Source organism: Dermacentor silvarum, chromosome 1 (assembly GCF_013339745.2).
Source record: "Dermacentor silvarum isolate Dsil-2018 chromosome 1, BIME_Dsil_1.4, whole genome shotgun sequence".
NCBI classification, from domain to species: Eukaryota; Metazoa; Arthropoda; class Arachnida; order Ixodida; family Ixodidae; genus Dermacentor; species Dermacentor silvarum.
In genome coordinates, this window is record NC_051154.1 from 192536988 (window position 1) to 192553834 (window position 16847).

At 51.0% G+C, this 16847-nt stretch overlaps 1 protein-coding gene across 4 annotated transcripts in view; it reads left to right on the forward strand.

The window, feature by feature from the left end:
• LOC119436572 (casein kinase II subunit beta) overlaps positions 1–11030 on the forward strand; it is a 76845-nt gene extending 65815 nt beyond the window's left edge. The window contains exon 8 of one of the 4 annotated variants that reach the window (XR_007464302.1): positions 10392–11030. Coding sequence is in view for 1 of the 4 variants with exons in the window: in XM_049658702.1 (XP_049514659.1) it covers positions 8651–8759 (109 nt within the window). In the remaining 3 variants the exon portion in view is untranslated. Of the gene's footprint in view, positions 1–8650 lie in introns of all 4 variants that reach the window. The other 3 variants (XR_007464303.1, XR_007464304.1, XM_049658702.1) reach the window with 3 other exon arrangements.
• Positions 11031–16847: the final 5817 nt, after the last annotated feature.

Sequence of the window (16847 nt, forward strand, 5' to 3'; positions counted from 1 at the left end):
GCGCAGCCGACTCGCTGGTGCGATCCAATGACATCAGATGGGCCGTAGCTATGCCCAGTAGATCAACGGCGACGTTAATGGGCCGCTTCGGACGCAAACAGGTGGTTCCGGCCGTTCCGCTCGTGCCGACCGTTCGGCAACGCGCTGAATAGTACGCCGTATCAACGCGGTCTTGCGCTGAATAGTATGCCATATCAACGCAGTCGTGGGTGCCGCTGGATGCGCTGGCTGACGATCCGATGACATCAGATGGGCCGGAAAAATACGCCCAGTAGAATGAACGGCCACGTTAGATGCGCCGCTTAGGACGCGGGGTTCCGGCGTTCGGGTAGCGCGCCTTCGTCCGCGATCTTCAGCCGTGCGTTCGATGGATGCTTCGTTTCTTTCCGTAAGAAACGCGTTATCTTCAGACGAGTGCAAGACGAAAAGACGGTGCGCGAGCCGCGTGAACACAAGCGTAGCAGACGACCGCGAGAAACCGGGAGCAACGGAGATACGGCGGCGCACGCAAAACAAAAAAAAAAAAAAAAAGAAAATGGCCGCCTCGATGGGCGCGCCAGCCAATGGGAGGCGCGAGACGGGGGGCTCGCCTTGCGCGCGCGCGCTCCGGCCAATCAGAGGCCCGGAACCACCCTTCGGAAAAGCGGCGAGAGCGGTCGTTCAGCTTGAGCGGCGCCATTTTGAGCTAGCGCAAAATGATCACAAAGAAAACAGCTACAAAACAAGCCCAAGATGGCGGCGGTCGGTTGGCGGCTGCGCCCGCGGCGCGCGCGGGAACTTTGAACAAATTTTGCCTGCCGCAGGTCGTTTCGCGTCTCCCGTGGCGTTTTGAAAGCCGTTTTTTTCCTATTTACCGATCGAATTCAGTGTTAATAATTTGAGGGCAGCTGCTTGAAGGCCCAAACATTCCTAAAATGCGTTTTTCCAAAAATCAAATTTTCGGCGGTTTTTTACCATTCTAGAACCCGCGTCCCTCGCCGGAGTCGCGAATATCCGCACTATAAGCTGTACCGCACTATAACCAAAGCAACAATTTTCAAGGCCCGCACATATGCAAAACATGTGCACCGAGCCGCCACGCGTATGCGACAGTCAATGAATGCAGCTAGAACGTTTGCATTCAATTTACAGTCGAGTCTCGTTAATTTGAACCATTACGTGTACATTGTTCATCAATTGTTCATCCTTTTTCCGAGGACTGCTTTTCAAGCACTAGTTATCTGCTCAGTGTGAGGCGCACCTGCATGAATCGGAACTTTCTCGAATGTTATAGTTGATTCTATCTGTTCCATGTGCTGTCACCGAACCTTGTGTAATTAGAATGTGAATAGTGTTGTGCTTTCCTGAACGCACGCGGGCACCAGCGATTATGCTGGAGCTTCGATTATGGGAATCGAGGTGGCCTTCTCGCACCTCATTCCCCAGATTGTGCGTGGTGCTTAGCTCAATCTCCGGCAACCACCACCTCAGTGGCAACATAGCGGACACGGCTAGCGCACTGGAGCCAATTTCCCGTGCAAACCATGCTTCACCTTCCTGGCGTTATGAAGACAGGCAGGGGTCGGGAAGGCAGGGAGCTGGCGAGGAGGAGACCGCGTGCGTATGCACATGTCACTGTGTGAGCACCCATTACTGGGATGCACCGTGAGTAGCCTGCCGAGTGCCTCCGGGTGCCCTCTCCATCCTAGCTCACTTCCGCTGAGCGCTTCATTCTTCTCGCACTTAGTGTTCTCGCTACCCGGTTAGCCCTAGCGCAGCGGGCGTGCATACTCTATCGGTCTAGTGATGAGCCTTTGCCCGTAAGCGCCGTGACTGTTGCACTGCTGTGCATCTTGGGTTTATTAACCCGTGCTTGTTGGGGGATCTGATTCTTGAGCCTTCTCTGCGCCATGTCAGAGAGTCGGCGAACCCTGCTGTAGTATCTTTGTGCATTTGGAGTGGATTAGCATTACTTGTTGGGTGAGCCTTGTGCAAACTCAAGGAAATAGCCGACGCGCTTATTTATGCAAATCTGGTTTTTGACGATGAACGAGTGTGCTCGCCGTTATCATTGTGCCGAGTGTTACTTGCTTTGCTGGGCACAGGTTTGCCCAGTAATGAGTTAAATTTGTAACTCAGTTTCGACACAGCGTCTTTCTTCACCGTCACTACAACATGAAGATGTAGCAAGCCCAGACAGAGAAGGAAGCACTTTTTACTTGAGCTCATGGTGGTCATTCTGGTCATTTGAGCTTATTTCATGTACTATATTATAAGCATTCCCATGCCATGATGGACACCATATTTTTCTCTCCTAACTTTGAATGCAATGCTGTCTTAACTTATGACAGTTGATTATGTTAATGCAGTTGCAATGAATTGTTTTATTTAGCGCTAGAATTCATAGCAAATACTGTTCTCAGCTATAGCGTAATGTTGTTTTGGAAACATTGCCTGAAATACAATACATATTGTCACCTGTAGTAGTGGGAATAGGATAAGCGCAGAGGCGCAAGAAAAAACAAGTGCGTGTGCTATCCGCCCCGCTCGATAGTTCTCTCTCGCCGCCGTTTTCTCCAGAGCCCAGCTGCTCTCAATAAACGTCGTCAGCCCCCCTTTGAAGGCGCATGGCAAAGGGGTGGAGGTGCTGGGTATTTATCACTCATGCCACAGACTCCTCCTGGGAGCAGAAGCACCAGCCCTGTGTTAGTCGATACTCCCGTCCATCGGACCAGCCGCAGGATCCGGGGACTGCCCCCTGAAGACACCGTAGTGCTTCAGACTACCTCAACCGGTATGGAACGTGCAATGACGAACCGGTATACACTTCAGAACCCGCTGGCGCCGAAGTCGTTCCATGGCGACATCTTCGAAGACGTCGAAGACTGGATGACCGACTTCGAGCGCGTCGCCGAATACAACGAATGGGACGACGCGACTAAACGTAGGAATGTCTACTTTTGCCTCGAGGACGGCGCGCGTACATGGCTTCAAAACCGTGAGGAGCAACTGACGTCGTGGCGCGAGTTCCGCCGTCATCTACTGGACACTTACGCCAGTCCTGATCGCCGCGAACGAGCCGAACGAGCAATTCAGGTCCGCGTCCAGCTTCCCAACGAAAGCGTTACCGCGTTCGTTGAAGATATGACGCGCCTCTTCAGACGAGCAGACCCTGGAATGACCGAGGACAAGAAGTTGCGTCACCTGATGCGAGGGGTGAAGGAGCAGCTCTTCGCTGGTCTGGTGCGCAATCCTCCGCAGACTGTCGCCGAATTTCTATCCGAGGCGGTCAGTATGGAGAAGACGCTTCAGCAGCGCTCTAACTTTTACGAGCGGCAAGTGAACGCGACTACGGACATGTCCACGGCCATCGGAAGCCACAATGACAACCTTCGAGACCTCATCCGCACCGTTGTGCGCGAAGAGATACTGAAAGTTTACGGCACCCCACAAGCCACGGTGAGCTCCATTGCGAGTGTAATAAGAGATGAAGTGCACCAAGCGCTCCGGTCCACCGTTCCTTTTTCTAACACCGCGCCTGCACCTTCTGTACACCACCGTGCGACCTACGCAGAAGTCTTGCGACAGCCTGCTTCGTCCCCGCCGCTGTTTGTTCAGGCCGCTCATCCGGTTGCACTCAAACCAGCCCAACCGGTGCCGTACATCGAGGAACGACGCATGCCTCCACCGTTTCCCCATGCCGCTTTTCCGGTTGTGCTTCCGCAAGAGCAACCGGTACATTACGCCGACGATCGACGCATCTCCCCTCAGAAGTCGGACGTTTGGCGCACCCCGGATCGCCGTCCTCTGTTTTTCCACTGTGGTGAAACAGATCATATGTACCGCCAGTGCCCATACTGACACCTCGGGTTGCGGGGCTTTTCCGCCTACTCGCCGCCACCCCGACTCGGCCAACGACCTCGGGACATTGAGGATTATCTGGCTCAGCAATGCATGCCACCGCCTACCGGGTGGCAGTCGCGCACGCCGTCGCCAAGGCGATTTTCATCATCGCCCCAGCGGTATTCGAGCGGACGGTTGCCAAGTCCCCACCGGGAAAACTAAATACAGCGACCTTTGGGGGCGAGGCTGCTGACAGTCGACGCGCTGAAGACCTCCGATCGACGCAAGTAAAGGGTACCGGTTCGACATCAACTGCAGCTGAACGGAATGACCAGCTTTCGCTCGACATACCGGTGGTGATCGACGGTTACGCGGTTAGCGCTTTAGTGGATACCGGAGCGGACTATTCTATATTAAGCGGGAAGATGGCGACGTTTCTGAAGAAAGTAATTACCCCTTGGGCATGGCTCGCAGATTTGTACGGCTGGCGGTCACGTCGTCACTCCACTGGGATCCTGCACGACAAGAGTTCGAATTCGAGGATCGACATTCGTGGCGAGTTGCCTTGTCCTATGCGAATGCTCCCGCGACGTCATTCTCGGAGTTGACTTCCTGCAGGAATACGGCGCTGTTATTGACTTACGGGGAGGTGTAGTCGCCTTCTCAGCTGACCAAGCAATTGACACAAACGACGACAAACGACGTGAGGACACGCTTCGTGTTTCTGCAGAAAGTAACTTAGCGCATCTACTGACGCAAGGTGTTTGTGCGGCCAGGAGTGTGCTACAGCTTCGTGATGGCCGATCTAATACCCTCTTTACACGGGCACTCTCAACTGCCATTGAGCTGATGGCAGTTGATGTCAATGGCAGTTTACCGAATTTACACGGCAGCTCCGACGTTCATTTACATCTCAACGATCGTTGGCCTCAACGGAGGTCGAGGGTCTCAGTTGACAGTCCCTGAACGGAGACGAAAAGATGGCAGCCTGCGTGGATGAAAACGTGCCACCCGCAGCTGCCGATGCTGCGAAGCGTTTCCTGTGGACATGGTTCATGACGGACATGTTGCTACACGTGTCTCGCCAACTAAAAAATCTAATGGCTCCGACTGGATCGTCTTAGATTCACGTTAAAATTTTTTCCACTAGGTATGTTTTGCAGTCAAAGAAAGAGAAATGTTACAGCGCAATAATAAATAAAACAGATTTTAAAGATAACCATGCAAAAGTAGCAAGGAAATATGCAGTAATTTATCGCATATTACTCTCGATTCAGTGCACTCACGTGATAGCAAAATTTAACCCGAAAGTCCGTGTAAACGCAGTTAACAGTCATTCACTTCAATGCCAGTTTGAAAGTTCAACTGTCGTTGACTTCGATGGTCGTTCAGGGTGACCGTGTAAAGAGGGTATAAGTTGCTGGTCACCAACTTTAGTAACGAGCATCAACACCTCTTCCGCGGTACTTCGATAGCGTTTGCCAAAGAAATAGAGCACGTTGCTGAATGTTTTGCCCCTGAACCAGTGAGGCTGGCTGACAAGTCACTGGGCAACGTCGACATTAATTCCGAGTTATGTAACGACAAACAGGCAGCACTGCACAAGCTCTTGCTTGAATTTAGGGCATGCTTCGCAAGCTCGTCTAAGGTACGCCAGACTTCGGTTACAAGGCACAGGATCATCACATGCGACGACGCACGCCCTATACACCAGCAGCCCTACCGCGTGTCGGCAAAGGAACACGCAGCGATTCGTACGCAAGTACAGGAGATGCTTGAAGACGGTGTGATCGAACCTTCCAACAGCTCATGGTCGTCTCCAGTCGTTCTTGTCAAAAAGAAAGACGGAACGCTACGCTTTTGCGTCGACTACCGGAAGCTCAACAACGTAACTAAAAAGGACGTGTACCCACTGCCACGTATCAATGACTCGTCAGATAGACTGCGGCATGCCCAGTACTTTTCGTCACTCGATTTGAAAAGTGGATACTGGCAGATCGAGGTAGATGAACAAGACCGCGAGAAAACTGCCTTTGTGACTCCCGATGGCCTTTACGAATTTCGAGTGCTCCCTTTCGGTTTGTGTTCAGCCCCAGCAACTTTACAGCGAATGATGGATACTGTCCTTGCTGGATTGAAGTGGCAGACTTGCCTTGGGTGTATCTTGACGACGTAGTGGTCTTTTCTGAAACATTTGAGCAACATCTTCATCGCCTGCGGTATGTGCTAGAAGCGCTCCGATCGGCTGACCTCACGCTTAAACCAGAGAAGTGCCACTTCGGTTATGAAGAGCTCAAGTTTCTCGGACACGTCGTCAGCGCCAAAGGAGTTCGACCCGATCCCGACAAGCTTGCCGCTGTAGCAGCTTTTCCTCCTCCTGCCGACAAGAAGGCCGTCCGACGCTTCCTGGGCATGTGTGTGTATTATCACCGCTTCATCGACAACTTCTCGAAGATTGCGGAACCCCTGACTCGCCTTACCAGGGATGACACGCCATTTGCCTGGACGAATGCGCAACAGGCGGCCTTCGCTGAACTACGCCAACGCATGCAGTCAGCACCCGTCCTGGCACATTTCGACGAAGAGGCTGTCACCGAGGTGCATACTGACGCCAGCAACATCACCTTGGCGCAGTACTCGTCCAACGTCAAGACGGCATTGAACGAGTAATAGCTTATGCTAGCCGCTCGCTGTCCCGTGCCGAAGCGAACTACTCTGCTACAGAAAAAGTGTCTCGCGGTCATCTGGACGATCACAAAGTTTCGCCGTTATCTCTACGGCCGTCCCTTCAAAGTGGTGACAGACCACCATGCTCTATGTTGGTTGGCAAACATACGCGATCCTTCAGGACGGCTGGCACGGTGGAGCTTGCGGCTACAGGAATTCGACATCACCTATAGTTTATAAGTCTGCCCGCAAGCACGAAGACGCCGACACGTCGCGTGCTCCTGCCGAATCTGTCAGTCGACAGTCAGAGGACGACGACGGCTTCCTGGGCGCCCTTACTACGTCGGACTTGGTCAAATGGCAGCGTGACGACGCTGAAATTCGACCTCTCATCGACCACTTCGAGGGCTGTCAAACAACCATACCACGTCATCTACGTCACGTCTTGACGTCCTTCTGTCTACGAGACAATGTGCTGTACAAGAAGAATGCCCGCCCGAATGACCGAGCCTACCTCCTAGTAGTTCCCAAAGACTTGCGGGACGATATTCTTTTCGCTTGCCACGACGAGCCTACATCTGGCCACCTCGGCTCCTCACGAACGCTTGCTAGAGTGCGCGAGATGTGTTACTGGCCCGGACTTTCTGCAAGCGTCAAACAGTATGTTAAAGGCTTCCGTGAATGTCAGCAACGAAAGTCACCACCCCTGAAACCCGCCGGGTTATTGCAACCCATAGAACCACCTCATAAGCCATTCGACCAAGTCGACTTGGACATTCTTGGGCCTTTTCCTCTGTCAACAGACGGCAACAAGTGGGTGATTGTCGCCACTGACTATTTAACCCGCTATGCCCAGACAGAGGCGCTCCCACGAGCCATGGCTTCTGAGGTAGCACAGTTCTTCGTGTGTCACATTGTATTGTGCCATGGTGCCCCAGCCACTGTTATTACAGATAGAGGAACGGCGTTCACGGCACAGCTCATGGACGAAATTTTTCAACTAAGCAACACCAGGCATCGAAAGACGACCTGCTTACCATCCGCAGCCCAACGGCCTTACGGAGCGATTAAACAAGACCATCACAGACATGATCTCTATGTAGATCGACGTCCAACACAAAACATGGGATCGTATCCTGCATTATGTGACCTTCGCATATAATACCGCCATACAAGAAACAATGCGCTTCACACCATTTCGCCTCGTCGACGGCCGCAAAGTACAGACGATGCTGGACACTATGCTTCCGTGCCACGACGCCGAGCACCTAACTACTGACACCGCTCGCCAGCTCGCGCGGCTGCACATCGGTGAGCAGCAACACGCAGATGCACGGCGCTATAACATCCATCACCAGCAAGTGCGCTACAGTCCCGGAGACCAAGTGTTGGTGTGGACCCCTGTTCGCCGCCGTGGGCATTGTGAAAAGTTTCTCAGCCGGTATTTTGGCCCATACAAAGTGCTGCGCCGCATTAGTGACGTGAACTATGAAGTCGTTCCAGACAGTGCGGCGCAAACACGGCGTCGACAACCACCTAGCCCCGACGTAGTTCACGTCGTACGCATGAAGCCCTACGTTGCGCATTCGTGATTTTTACGCTCCCATTTACACTTAATGCACTTACCTCTCCGTTTCTAGAGAGGTAGAGAATTGTTTCTAGCTACGCTGCTGTTGATCTCGCTGTGTTCTGTGCGCGAGCATCTTCATTGAGCGTGTTTTGTTTTTTATTGTTGTTGTTTTTTTTTGTTTTTTGTTTTTTGTTTTTTTTTCCTTTCCCACACCACTTCTTGAGCATCAAGCGGATGCTCTTTCCGAGGAAGGGGGAAATGTCACCTGTAGTAGTGGGAATAGGGAAAAGCGCAAGAAGAAAGAAGTGCGCGTGCTATCCGCCCCGCTCGATAGTTCGCTCTCGCCGCTGTTTTGTCCACAGCCCAGCTGCTCTCAATAAACGTCGTCAGCCCCCCTTTGAAGGCGCGTGGCAATATTATTGTGCATTGACATTACTCTCACTTGCAAATGACTTTCCTTTATAACAGTGCCCCACCAAATTGGATGTTCAGTGCAGCAATGTGCATTACTCCAGGTGGCACTGAATTTGCCCTTGAAACAATGGTATTAACTTGTCTTCGCATTTTCTTTATTCTTTTTCCTATGTGCAGGTTGTATGGCTTCAAGATTCACCCTCTGGCCTACCAATTGCAGCAGCAAGTAGCAGCCAACTTTAAGGCACCAATTCGAGGCATGAACTATGGAAATGGCAAACGTTGAAGAAGTTTGACTCCACTGGCCTCCCTGCAACGCTCACCTCATGATGCTTTTGCCACTCCAGCATCACTGTTTACTTTGTCTTCTTGAAGCCCTCTTGTCTACAGTGCTTTCTCATTGTCCTCCCCAGTTCATTGGATGTTTTATTGTCTTGATACATCTGTGCATGTGGCTCTTTTGTTTTTCATTCAGACTTTTTAGTCTTAGCAAAGCATCCTTTGCTTTTCACGACAGGCGAAAGTGAAGCTGTTGTATGAGTGATGTTTTGCAGTCTTGACAGCCATACCATCAAGCTATCTCCTTTGTAACGCTCTTCACCTCAGTCAAGAATCTGATCGTGCTATGCTCATTGGTATTTTCAAGCTCTGTTGATTATCAGCAGCTGGCTCTGCATGTAACTGATCAGCTTCAAGTTGAATACTTCTGACCTCTTGATGGTTTATCACTCGGGTCCTGCAAAACAGCTACTCGTCAGTCGCACAGGTCTCATGTGAATTGTTTTGCTTTAGTGTCACTTTTTTTTTTTTATGGATTTCGCCAAAATAGTTTTTGATTTGTTATAAGCCCAATTGCAGAAGTTTACTTTTAATTTTCTTTTTAAGCCTAGTGTAGTTTTTCTATTGGTGTGCTAGGTCTATTGTTTCAGCCTAGGTTCTTACAACTGTTAATTGTTACTTTCTTGGGCTCTACATGCCTTCTGTTCAATTTTATGTTTTCTACAAAGGTTACACCCAGTTGGCCAGAAATGTTTGGAAGAGACAGTATGCAGTGACTTCTAAATTTGCCAACATCTAATTTTGAGCCATGACTAGGCCACTAGCGCACATGTGCCTAAGTATTGTCCTGCAAACTGAAAGAACATTTCTGTCCAAAATACATAATGTATTGATATAAGTTGAATGTGTTTAAAACTGATATTTACGGGATATGATGTAAAAGCCTAGCCCACTTTCAATACCACAAACTTTTAAATTACAGGAAACGGCTGACCATGGGAGTTATGGGAGTTGTCTGTTAAGGGACCTCGTTTTCAGTTTTTTTTTTTTTCCCATTATTATTATTTGTTATTACTACTACTTCAAACACAGGTTTTTATTTCTGATGGTAGCATGACATCTGTCAGCTGTGAGCAGCTGTCTTGTCAGCAATGTGAGAAGTCTGCCACGCTTGACATAGCTATACGAGGATGATTAGACATCCACTTGGAGGTTATGTCTGTTTTACCTTCTTGTGGACGTTGTTGGCACGTCTCCAGTGCTGTCTTTGTATCAAGGACCACATCAATACACAGCACTTGTAACTGTGGATGCTAAGGGCACTCCACAGCCGCTTCATCAAAGCGCACATGGTGCAGCCTGCTGCATGCTCTGAAAAGAGTAAGAAATACCTAGAATCCTAAAGGATTGTTCAGGCACTACTGGTCTGGCACAGTGGCCATGGATTTTTGAGCATGATAGTCTTGGTTCACCATTTATTTACATAGTGTTGGTACTGAAACGATGATGCAGGTACTTGAATATAGCTTGAAACGTGTCTTACTGAGGTGCTGTGCCAGTGGTTATTGCCCAGTTGTATTGGTCACGCTTGGTGAAGAGGAATGCCTCACTGTTCTTGAGGAGTGTCACCTAAGTGCAGTTTTTTTATGCAAGACTGGCTTGTTGCATGGTCATGGAGAATGTGAAAGGCCTGTGAGAAAGCAGTAGTTTAACTTGCCAATACATAATTTTCCTTGAGAGGGCCTTCTGAACCAGCTGCACAAACTTGGGACTTGGTCTTGACATACATGTTAAAGGGACACCAAAGAGTTTACTCTGTTCAGGCTGGTAAAGTAAGCGCTGTTTTATTGATTTTGTGTGAAAAGGTTGATCATCGCCAAACTCCCCTTTTTTAACTCCTTGGCAAAACCTGGTACGTTAGTGTGACATTGTGCCTCTCAAAATATTTTCTGACGATAAGGCCATTTTGAAACTTCCTTTTTTTTTAGAGAAAGAAATTTCTTCACATGTTTGCATCTTTTTTTACTTGCCAAGCCTCCCGTCATGGTAAGAGTGGTCATCTTGCTGCAGCTCCAACCTAACTGCTGCTTAGCTCTTTAGTGTCCCTTTTATTTACAAATATCTCTACCTTTTGTCATGTTGACTTCAGCTGTACTTTGATGATTATATTGTTAATTTGGCCAATAGAGCTGCAGCTGAGCCTTGTGTGACTTGCTCTGCACCGGACTGGCAGAGTGAAATTTTTCAAATAAAGCGGATAAGGTTTGCTGGAATACAACTTGAAAAATGGGTCGGCTGTTTTATTTCTATAAATGTACAGTCAACCACAAAATATTGCAGACCATGGAATCTGAGAAAAAGCTGAATATCTCCGCAACCTCACAACGCAGTCTGGTATTTGTATTTCGGGCCTCGACTAGAATATGCTAACATTGTCGTACGGTAAAACCTCGTTAATGCGGATTTCACAGGACCGAGAAAAATGTTCGAATTAACCGAATGTCGCATTATCGAGGGTATCCAGAAAGCGATAAGCAAATGCTTGCTACGTCAACACGCTTTTATTAAGTAAATGAATGAGCAAATCCTGTTAGTATTTGGCACAAAAGCAGTGCGGAATCTGCAGTTGTCATCTCTGCGACTCAGTGGCTCTCGCAGCGGCGATCGAGGCCTCGCGACTTCCTTCGCTGCGCGCGCCTTTATTTGCGACACGCTTTACACTACCGCGCGCACACCCCGATTATTTTTTCGCCAGTGAGCTAGCTGATCGCCAACAGATCGTCCGTCCATCGCGATGTAGCCGGTGCTCTTCATCCTCGACAGCTTGGCACCGAGTCAGTGAGTGAGTACGAACTTTATTGAGGTCCTGAGGAGAAAGAATTAAAGCGGGGCCGGAGGCCCCGCCAATCGATCTGGTGGCTCCACCCAGGTCGGGGCCGGTAGACAGAGTCCTTCGGCGACGGCCCGGGCCCTCTGGACAGCCTTGAGCTGAGCGATGAGCTCTTACTTCTGAGCGCTGAGTCCCAGGAGGACTGGTCAGGAAAGTTCGTGCCCGCGTTGGCAGGGCACAGCCAGAGCATGTGTTCGAAGTTGTATTCGTGGCCGCAGTGTGGGCATGCAGTAGGAAAGTCAGGATTGATCCTGCTTAGTGTTGTTGGTGTGATGTATGTCCTAGTCTGCAACTGTCTAAGTGACGGCCTGTGCTTTTGTGAGGTTTTGGTGAGGAGGAGGAAAAATTCTTCGTGCTAACCTATGATTTGAAGTGATTTCGTGGTATGATACAAACGGGTCTTTGTTGTCTAAATCCCTCCAGGCTGGGTTGAAGCGAGGGGGCGGACCGCAGACGCGGAATGCGAGTTCTCGCGCCAGTTGGTGTGCCCGCTCGTTCGAATTACAGTCAGGAGGTCCGGAAATGTTGCCCATGTGGGCCGGGAACCATGTGGTGTGTGGGAACGTGAGGTTATCTCCTCCCGTTTCTTGGAAGATTTTGTTGACCACCGTAGCTGCTTTCCTAGAGACGAGGGCCGCCGAGAAGGTTCTGATGGCTGTTCTTGAGTCCGAGTAAATGACGGAGGCTTCTTTGCAGCTTCGAAGGGCCACCGCGATGGCCATTTCTTCTGCTTCGTGAGTGAAGTTGGTAACCACCGTGGCTGCGTTGACGAGTGATCCATGGGCGTCCACCACAGAGACCGCGTATGCGCCTCGATTCCAATATCTGGCCGCGTCAACGAAGAGGACTTGCGTTTCGTTACGATTAATGTTGCCAAGGATTGCCTTCGCTCTCGCTTTTCTCCGCCTTTCGTTGTGGGTCGGGTGTATGTTTCTTGGGATTGCATCAACAGTTACTGACCTCTTGGCATTTGTGCATAGTTGCGACTTCTCTGGTGGCATGAAGAGGGGCTGTATGTCTGCTTCTAGTAATATCTCGATGCCCGCCTTTGTGAGTGAGAGCCGACTAATTTGGGCGTTTCGCTGTGCTTCAAAGAGTTCTGTTGCCGTGTTGTGCAGCCCCAATTGGAGGAGTCGTACCGTGCTAGTGTTTCTAGGGAGGCTTAGGACCTTTTCCAATCCTGTTCTGATTAGTGTGTCGATTTTGTTCAGCTCCGTCTTCTTCCAGTTGAGGAAGGGAGCGGCGTAAGTTACGTGGCTGATGAGGAAAGCGTGAAATGCTTTCATGAGGTTGTCCTCTTTCAGTCCGTCCCTTTTGCTAGCGACCCGTGATATGATCCCGGAGAAGTTGAGGGTGCCCTTTGTGAGGCGTTTTAGTGCCTCCGCGTTGTCATTGCTGTAAGCCCGAGTCAAAACGAAACAACTGTTTGCCGCAACCGCTGCGGAGGAAACCGTGGCCGCTATCGACGCGATTATGAACGGCGACTTTGCGGTGCTGAAGGCAAGCGGCCGAAGCGCGTGCGTGCCGAGTCAAAACGAAACTACCATTTGCCGCAACCGCTGCAGAAGAAACCGCGGCCGCTATTCGCGCGATCATGGATGGCGACTACGCAATTATGCGGAGCGGTAAATGCAAGAATAAAGGCTTTAAAGGCACAAATAGACAGGAAGCGTTCCGGCGTCCTTGTCATTCACGTACGATTTCCGATGATGACTTGCGATGCAGACTCCGCCACTGCGTTTCGGTTGGACGGTCGCGCCGTTTTTTGCTCTTTTGCGTCGCACATTTGCGGTGCTTCTTGCTCGCCGAGCCCCGAAACTTGTCCGAATTAACGCGAGTTTAATAATGCATATGCCTGCCGGGACCAGAGGACGAGTCCGAATTATCCGATCTTCCGAATTAACTAGGTTACTGGCTACTGCGACAGGCTGCTCAGGAATTGAACGTTTTCCGAGATCCCGTGGTCCGTAAACTTGACTGTACCTTTCTCTATTATAGGCTTAGTTGTCAAAGTTCAGCGCTTTTAGATTTATCCGAAAAAAAGAATGCCAAGTTTTTTTGTTTTTGTTTTTCTCGGTATTCAGTTACAGTTGAAAAAAAGTTGTGAAATCAAGTTTACCAGAGAGCTAAAAACCCATCTGCGGGCAGCTGTGAACCAACTTCAGGTCCGATGCAACAGTATACCTACCGCATTTACTCTAAATTGCATCGTACACAAATATAACTTAACTGCTATACAGTAAAACCTTGTTAATTCGGATTTCACTTGATCGGAAAAAAATGTCCAAATTAACCGAATGTCGAATTATCGAGGGTATCAAGAAAAACATCCCAGACAACGCGCTAACATCCTAAGGATGTTTGATGGACGTCCTTGTAAGGATGTTGAGGAGATCCTAGGGATGTTCATAAAACTTCCTAAGCTAATCCAGAAAGCCTCCCATCTGAAACACCGAAAGATGTCCCATGGAGGTCCCGGCCGGGTCTTTTTCGGATGTGTGGGGATGCGCGACTCTCACGCGTCCCCTGATGTTGTTTTCCCCGCATAGCTCGCGTCTCCCGTAATCCGGCTTCTCCGCGTGGCTAAGCGCTGGCGGTGGTCGTAGTGGTTGCGGCGCATTGCGAGAGATGGCGCGAGTGTCGCGACGCTAACGCCACCGAACGGCGGGGTGACTTGGGATAAAAAGGTCGAACGCGCTCTCAAAGTTGGTTCTTTATTCTATGGCGCTCTCGTTGGCGTGGGATCGGCGACCAACACGCGCGAACGTTTCGCGCGTGCGCCAGCACGCTTCGCGGGACCGTCTCGCGAGGCTAAGAGCAGGACACCGGTATGGACGAACACGGATCGTCCGAACGCGCCACCGTTCGCGTGACCGTACACGTGAACGACTAGGCGATGCTGTCACAGCATGGGGCGAACATATTCGCTCGCTGTCGGGTCGCGGTGAGTCGGACTTCCTTGATTTGTCGCGCGCCAATGTGAATGTTCTATTGGTTGTAATTCGGCTAGTGTGCATTGGTGTATGAAAGGCGCAATAAATGCCCTTTTGATTGTTTGCACTACTGTGTTGTCGTTCCTTTGTCCCAAGAGAACATGTGAGACCCCACATCTGGCTGCCCAACGTGGACCTCTTGGGGCATCGGACGATAATTTTAACAGTTTTGCTCAGTTCGAGATGTTTCAACCGAAGCGTAGTCCTAGCGTGGATTTTGATCGCTAGTGTCGGCGGCGTGCTTTCTTGAGAGAGGCGACGGTTGCTGTAGCGTGTTTGAACTTTTCAACATGCTAAGCCTTTTCGCGAGTGTTTTGAAGTACACTCGTCGGTACGAGAGCCACGTGGTCTGCATCCTGGGAGAGCGAGGCCGAGCGCCCGCGGAGTATTGGCAAGCCTGAAGCGAGTGAGTACGGAAGCCTCGTGGGTGGTCCGACTTTCTTATGTAAATAGCTTCTTCTATCTCTGACTTCGGAAGTCGCGGCTCAGGGAGCCGGGTGGCCGCGGGCCACGGGTGCCGCTATGGGCTGACTGGTATTGTGGCCTGGCACCGGGCGCTCCGACACCTTCTGGGACGGTGGGCGACGTCAACTCGGATGCTGTGTGCACCGAGCGGAGTAGGACCACGTCACAGAGCTAACGTCTCCTCGCGGCTGCCTGTTGTGCCCATTTTGGGTGATGTTTTCTTTTTTTGGATGCCGGTTGTTGTCGAAGTAGCGACGCATTAGCCTAAGGCTTTACAAAGCTGCCTGTCGCACGTTGAGGGTCCATTGAGGGACACAACCTGGTGGACCGTGGTGTTGAGGTGTCGCACATTGCTTCCCTCATTAGTTCGCCTCGCACGAATTGAAATTCTCGTTCGACTCAAGAAAGTAATTGATTTGTTCACGTGAACATAGCATCTGAAATGCCGCCCGAAATTTTGCTAGCCGAATTGAACATCGTACCACGTGGGCAATGCGTATGCCGAATTCCTCTCCCTTGCGCTACTTTAGTGTTTTGTCGAGCGCGTTGAGTGTACGCAGCGTGAGCGGAGTCACCCCTGGTTTGCTGTCACCTGCACATCGTCTGCGCTGCTGCCCCGGCCTACGAACGAGCCACCCCTGGCAATGCAGATGCCTGTGGCCAGTTCGGCGCAGCGATTTCGGCGGCCGCCTGTGTCCGGCTCGCTACCCTCGGCGGCTGGGAAAAGAGCCGGCAATCACCAGCGGCTCTCGCCGGCAGGGCGCGTCGACGCAAGCGACGCTTGCTCGTGCCGACTTCTGCGTCGCCGTTTCCGGAGTCCTGGGCTGGAGTCGTGCCATCGAATATGCAAAGGTGGTGCTGTGACCAACGGACGCCAGCGGTGCACCCCAGAGACGATGTCGGCTCGCATGTTGTGGAAAACGTGTGGACATGTCCTCGGCGCGGCCTCGCATGTACTAACTTTTGTTCGCGACGCGCGCGTTAATAGACTGTGTGACATGTTTCGCCGGAGTATGTGTAGTGATTTAAGGTTGGGGGGATGTGGGGATGCGCGACTCTCACGCGTCTCCCGTAATCCGGCTTCTCCGCGTGGCTAAGCGCTGGCGGTGGTCGTAGTGGTTGAGGCGCATTGCGAGAGATGGCGCGAGTGTCGCGATGCTAACGCCACCGAACGGCGGGGTGACTTGGGATAAAAAGGTCGAAGGCGCTCTCTCGTTGGCTTGGGATCGGCGACCAACATGCGCGAACGTTTCGCGCGTGCGCCAGCACGCTTCGCGGGACCGTCCCGCGAGGCTAAGAGCAGGACACCGGTATGGACGAACACTGATCGTTCGAACGCGCCACCGTTCACGTGACCGTACACGTGAACGACTAGGCGATGGTGTCACAGCATGGGGCGAACATATTCGCACGCTGTCGGGTCGCGGTGAGTCGGACTTCCTTGATTTGTCGCGCGCCCATGTGGATGTTCTATTGGTTGTAATTCGGCTAGTGTGGATTGGGGTATGAAAGGCGCAATAAATGCCCCTTTGCTTGTTTGCACCACTGTGTTGTCGTTCCTTTGTTCCAAGAGCACATGTGAGATTCCACAGATGTTATCTGGATGCGGGATGGATGGTGGATGGAACATGTCATGAACAATCCGGCGCAATTTGCGTTACATTACTGACAGGGAGGAAATGCAATATTTATAATTTGTACGGGAATAATTGGCCCTGAAGGTGTGCATGAACTGCATATGTTACCA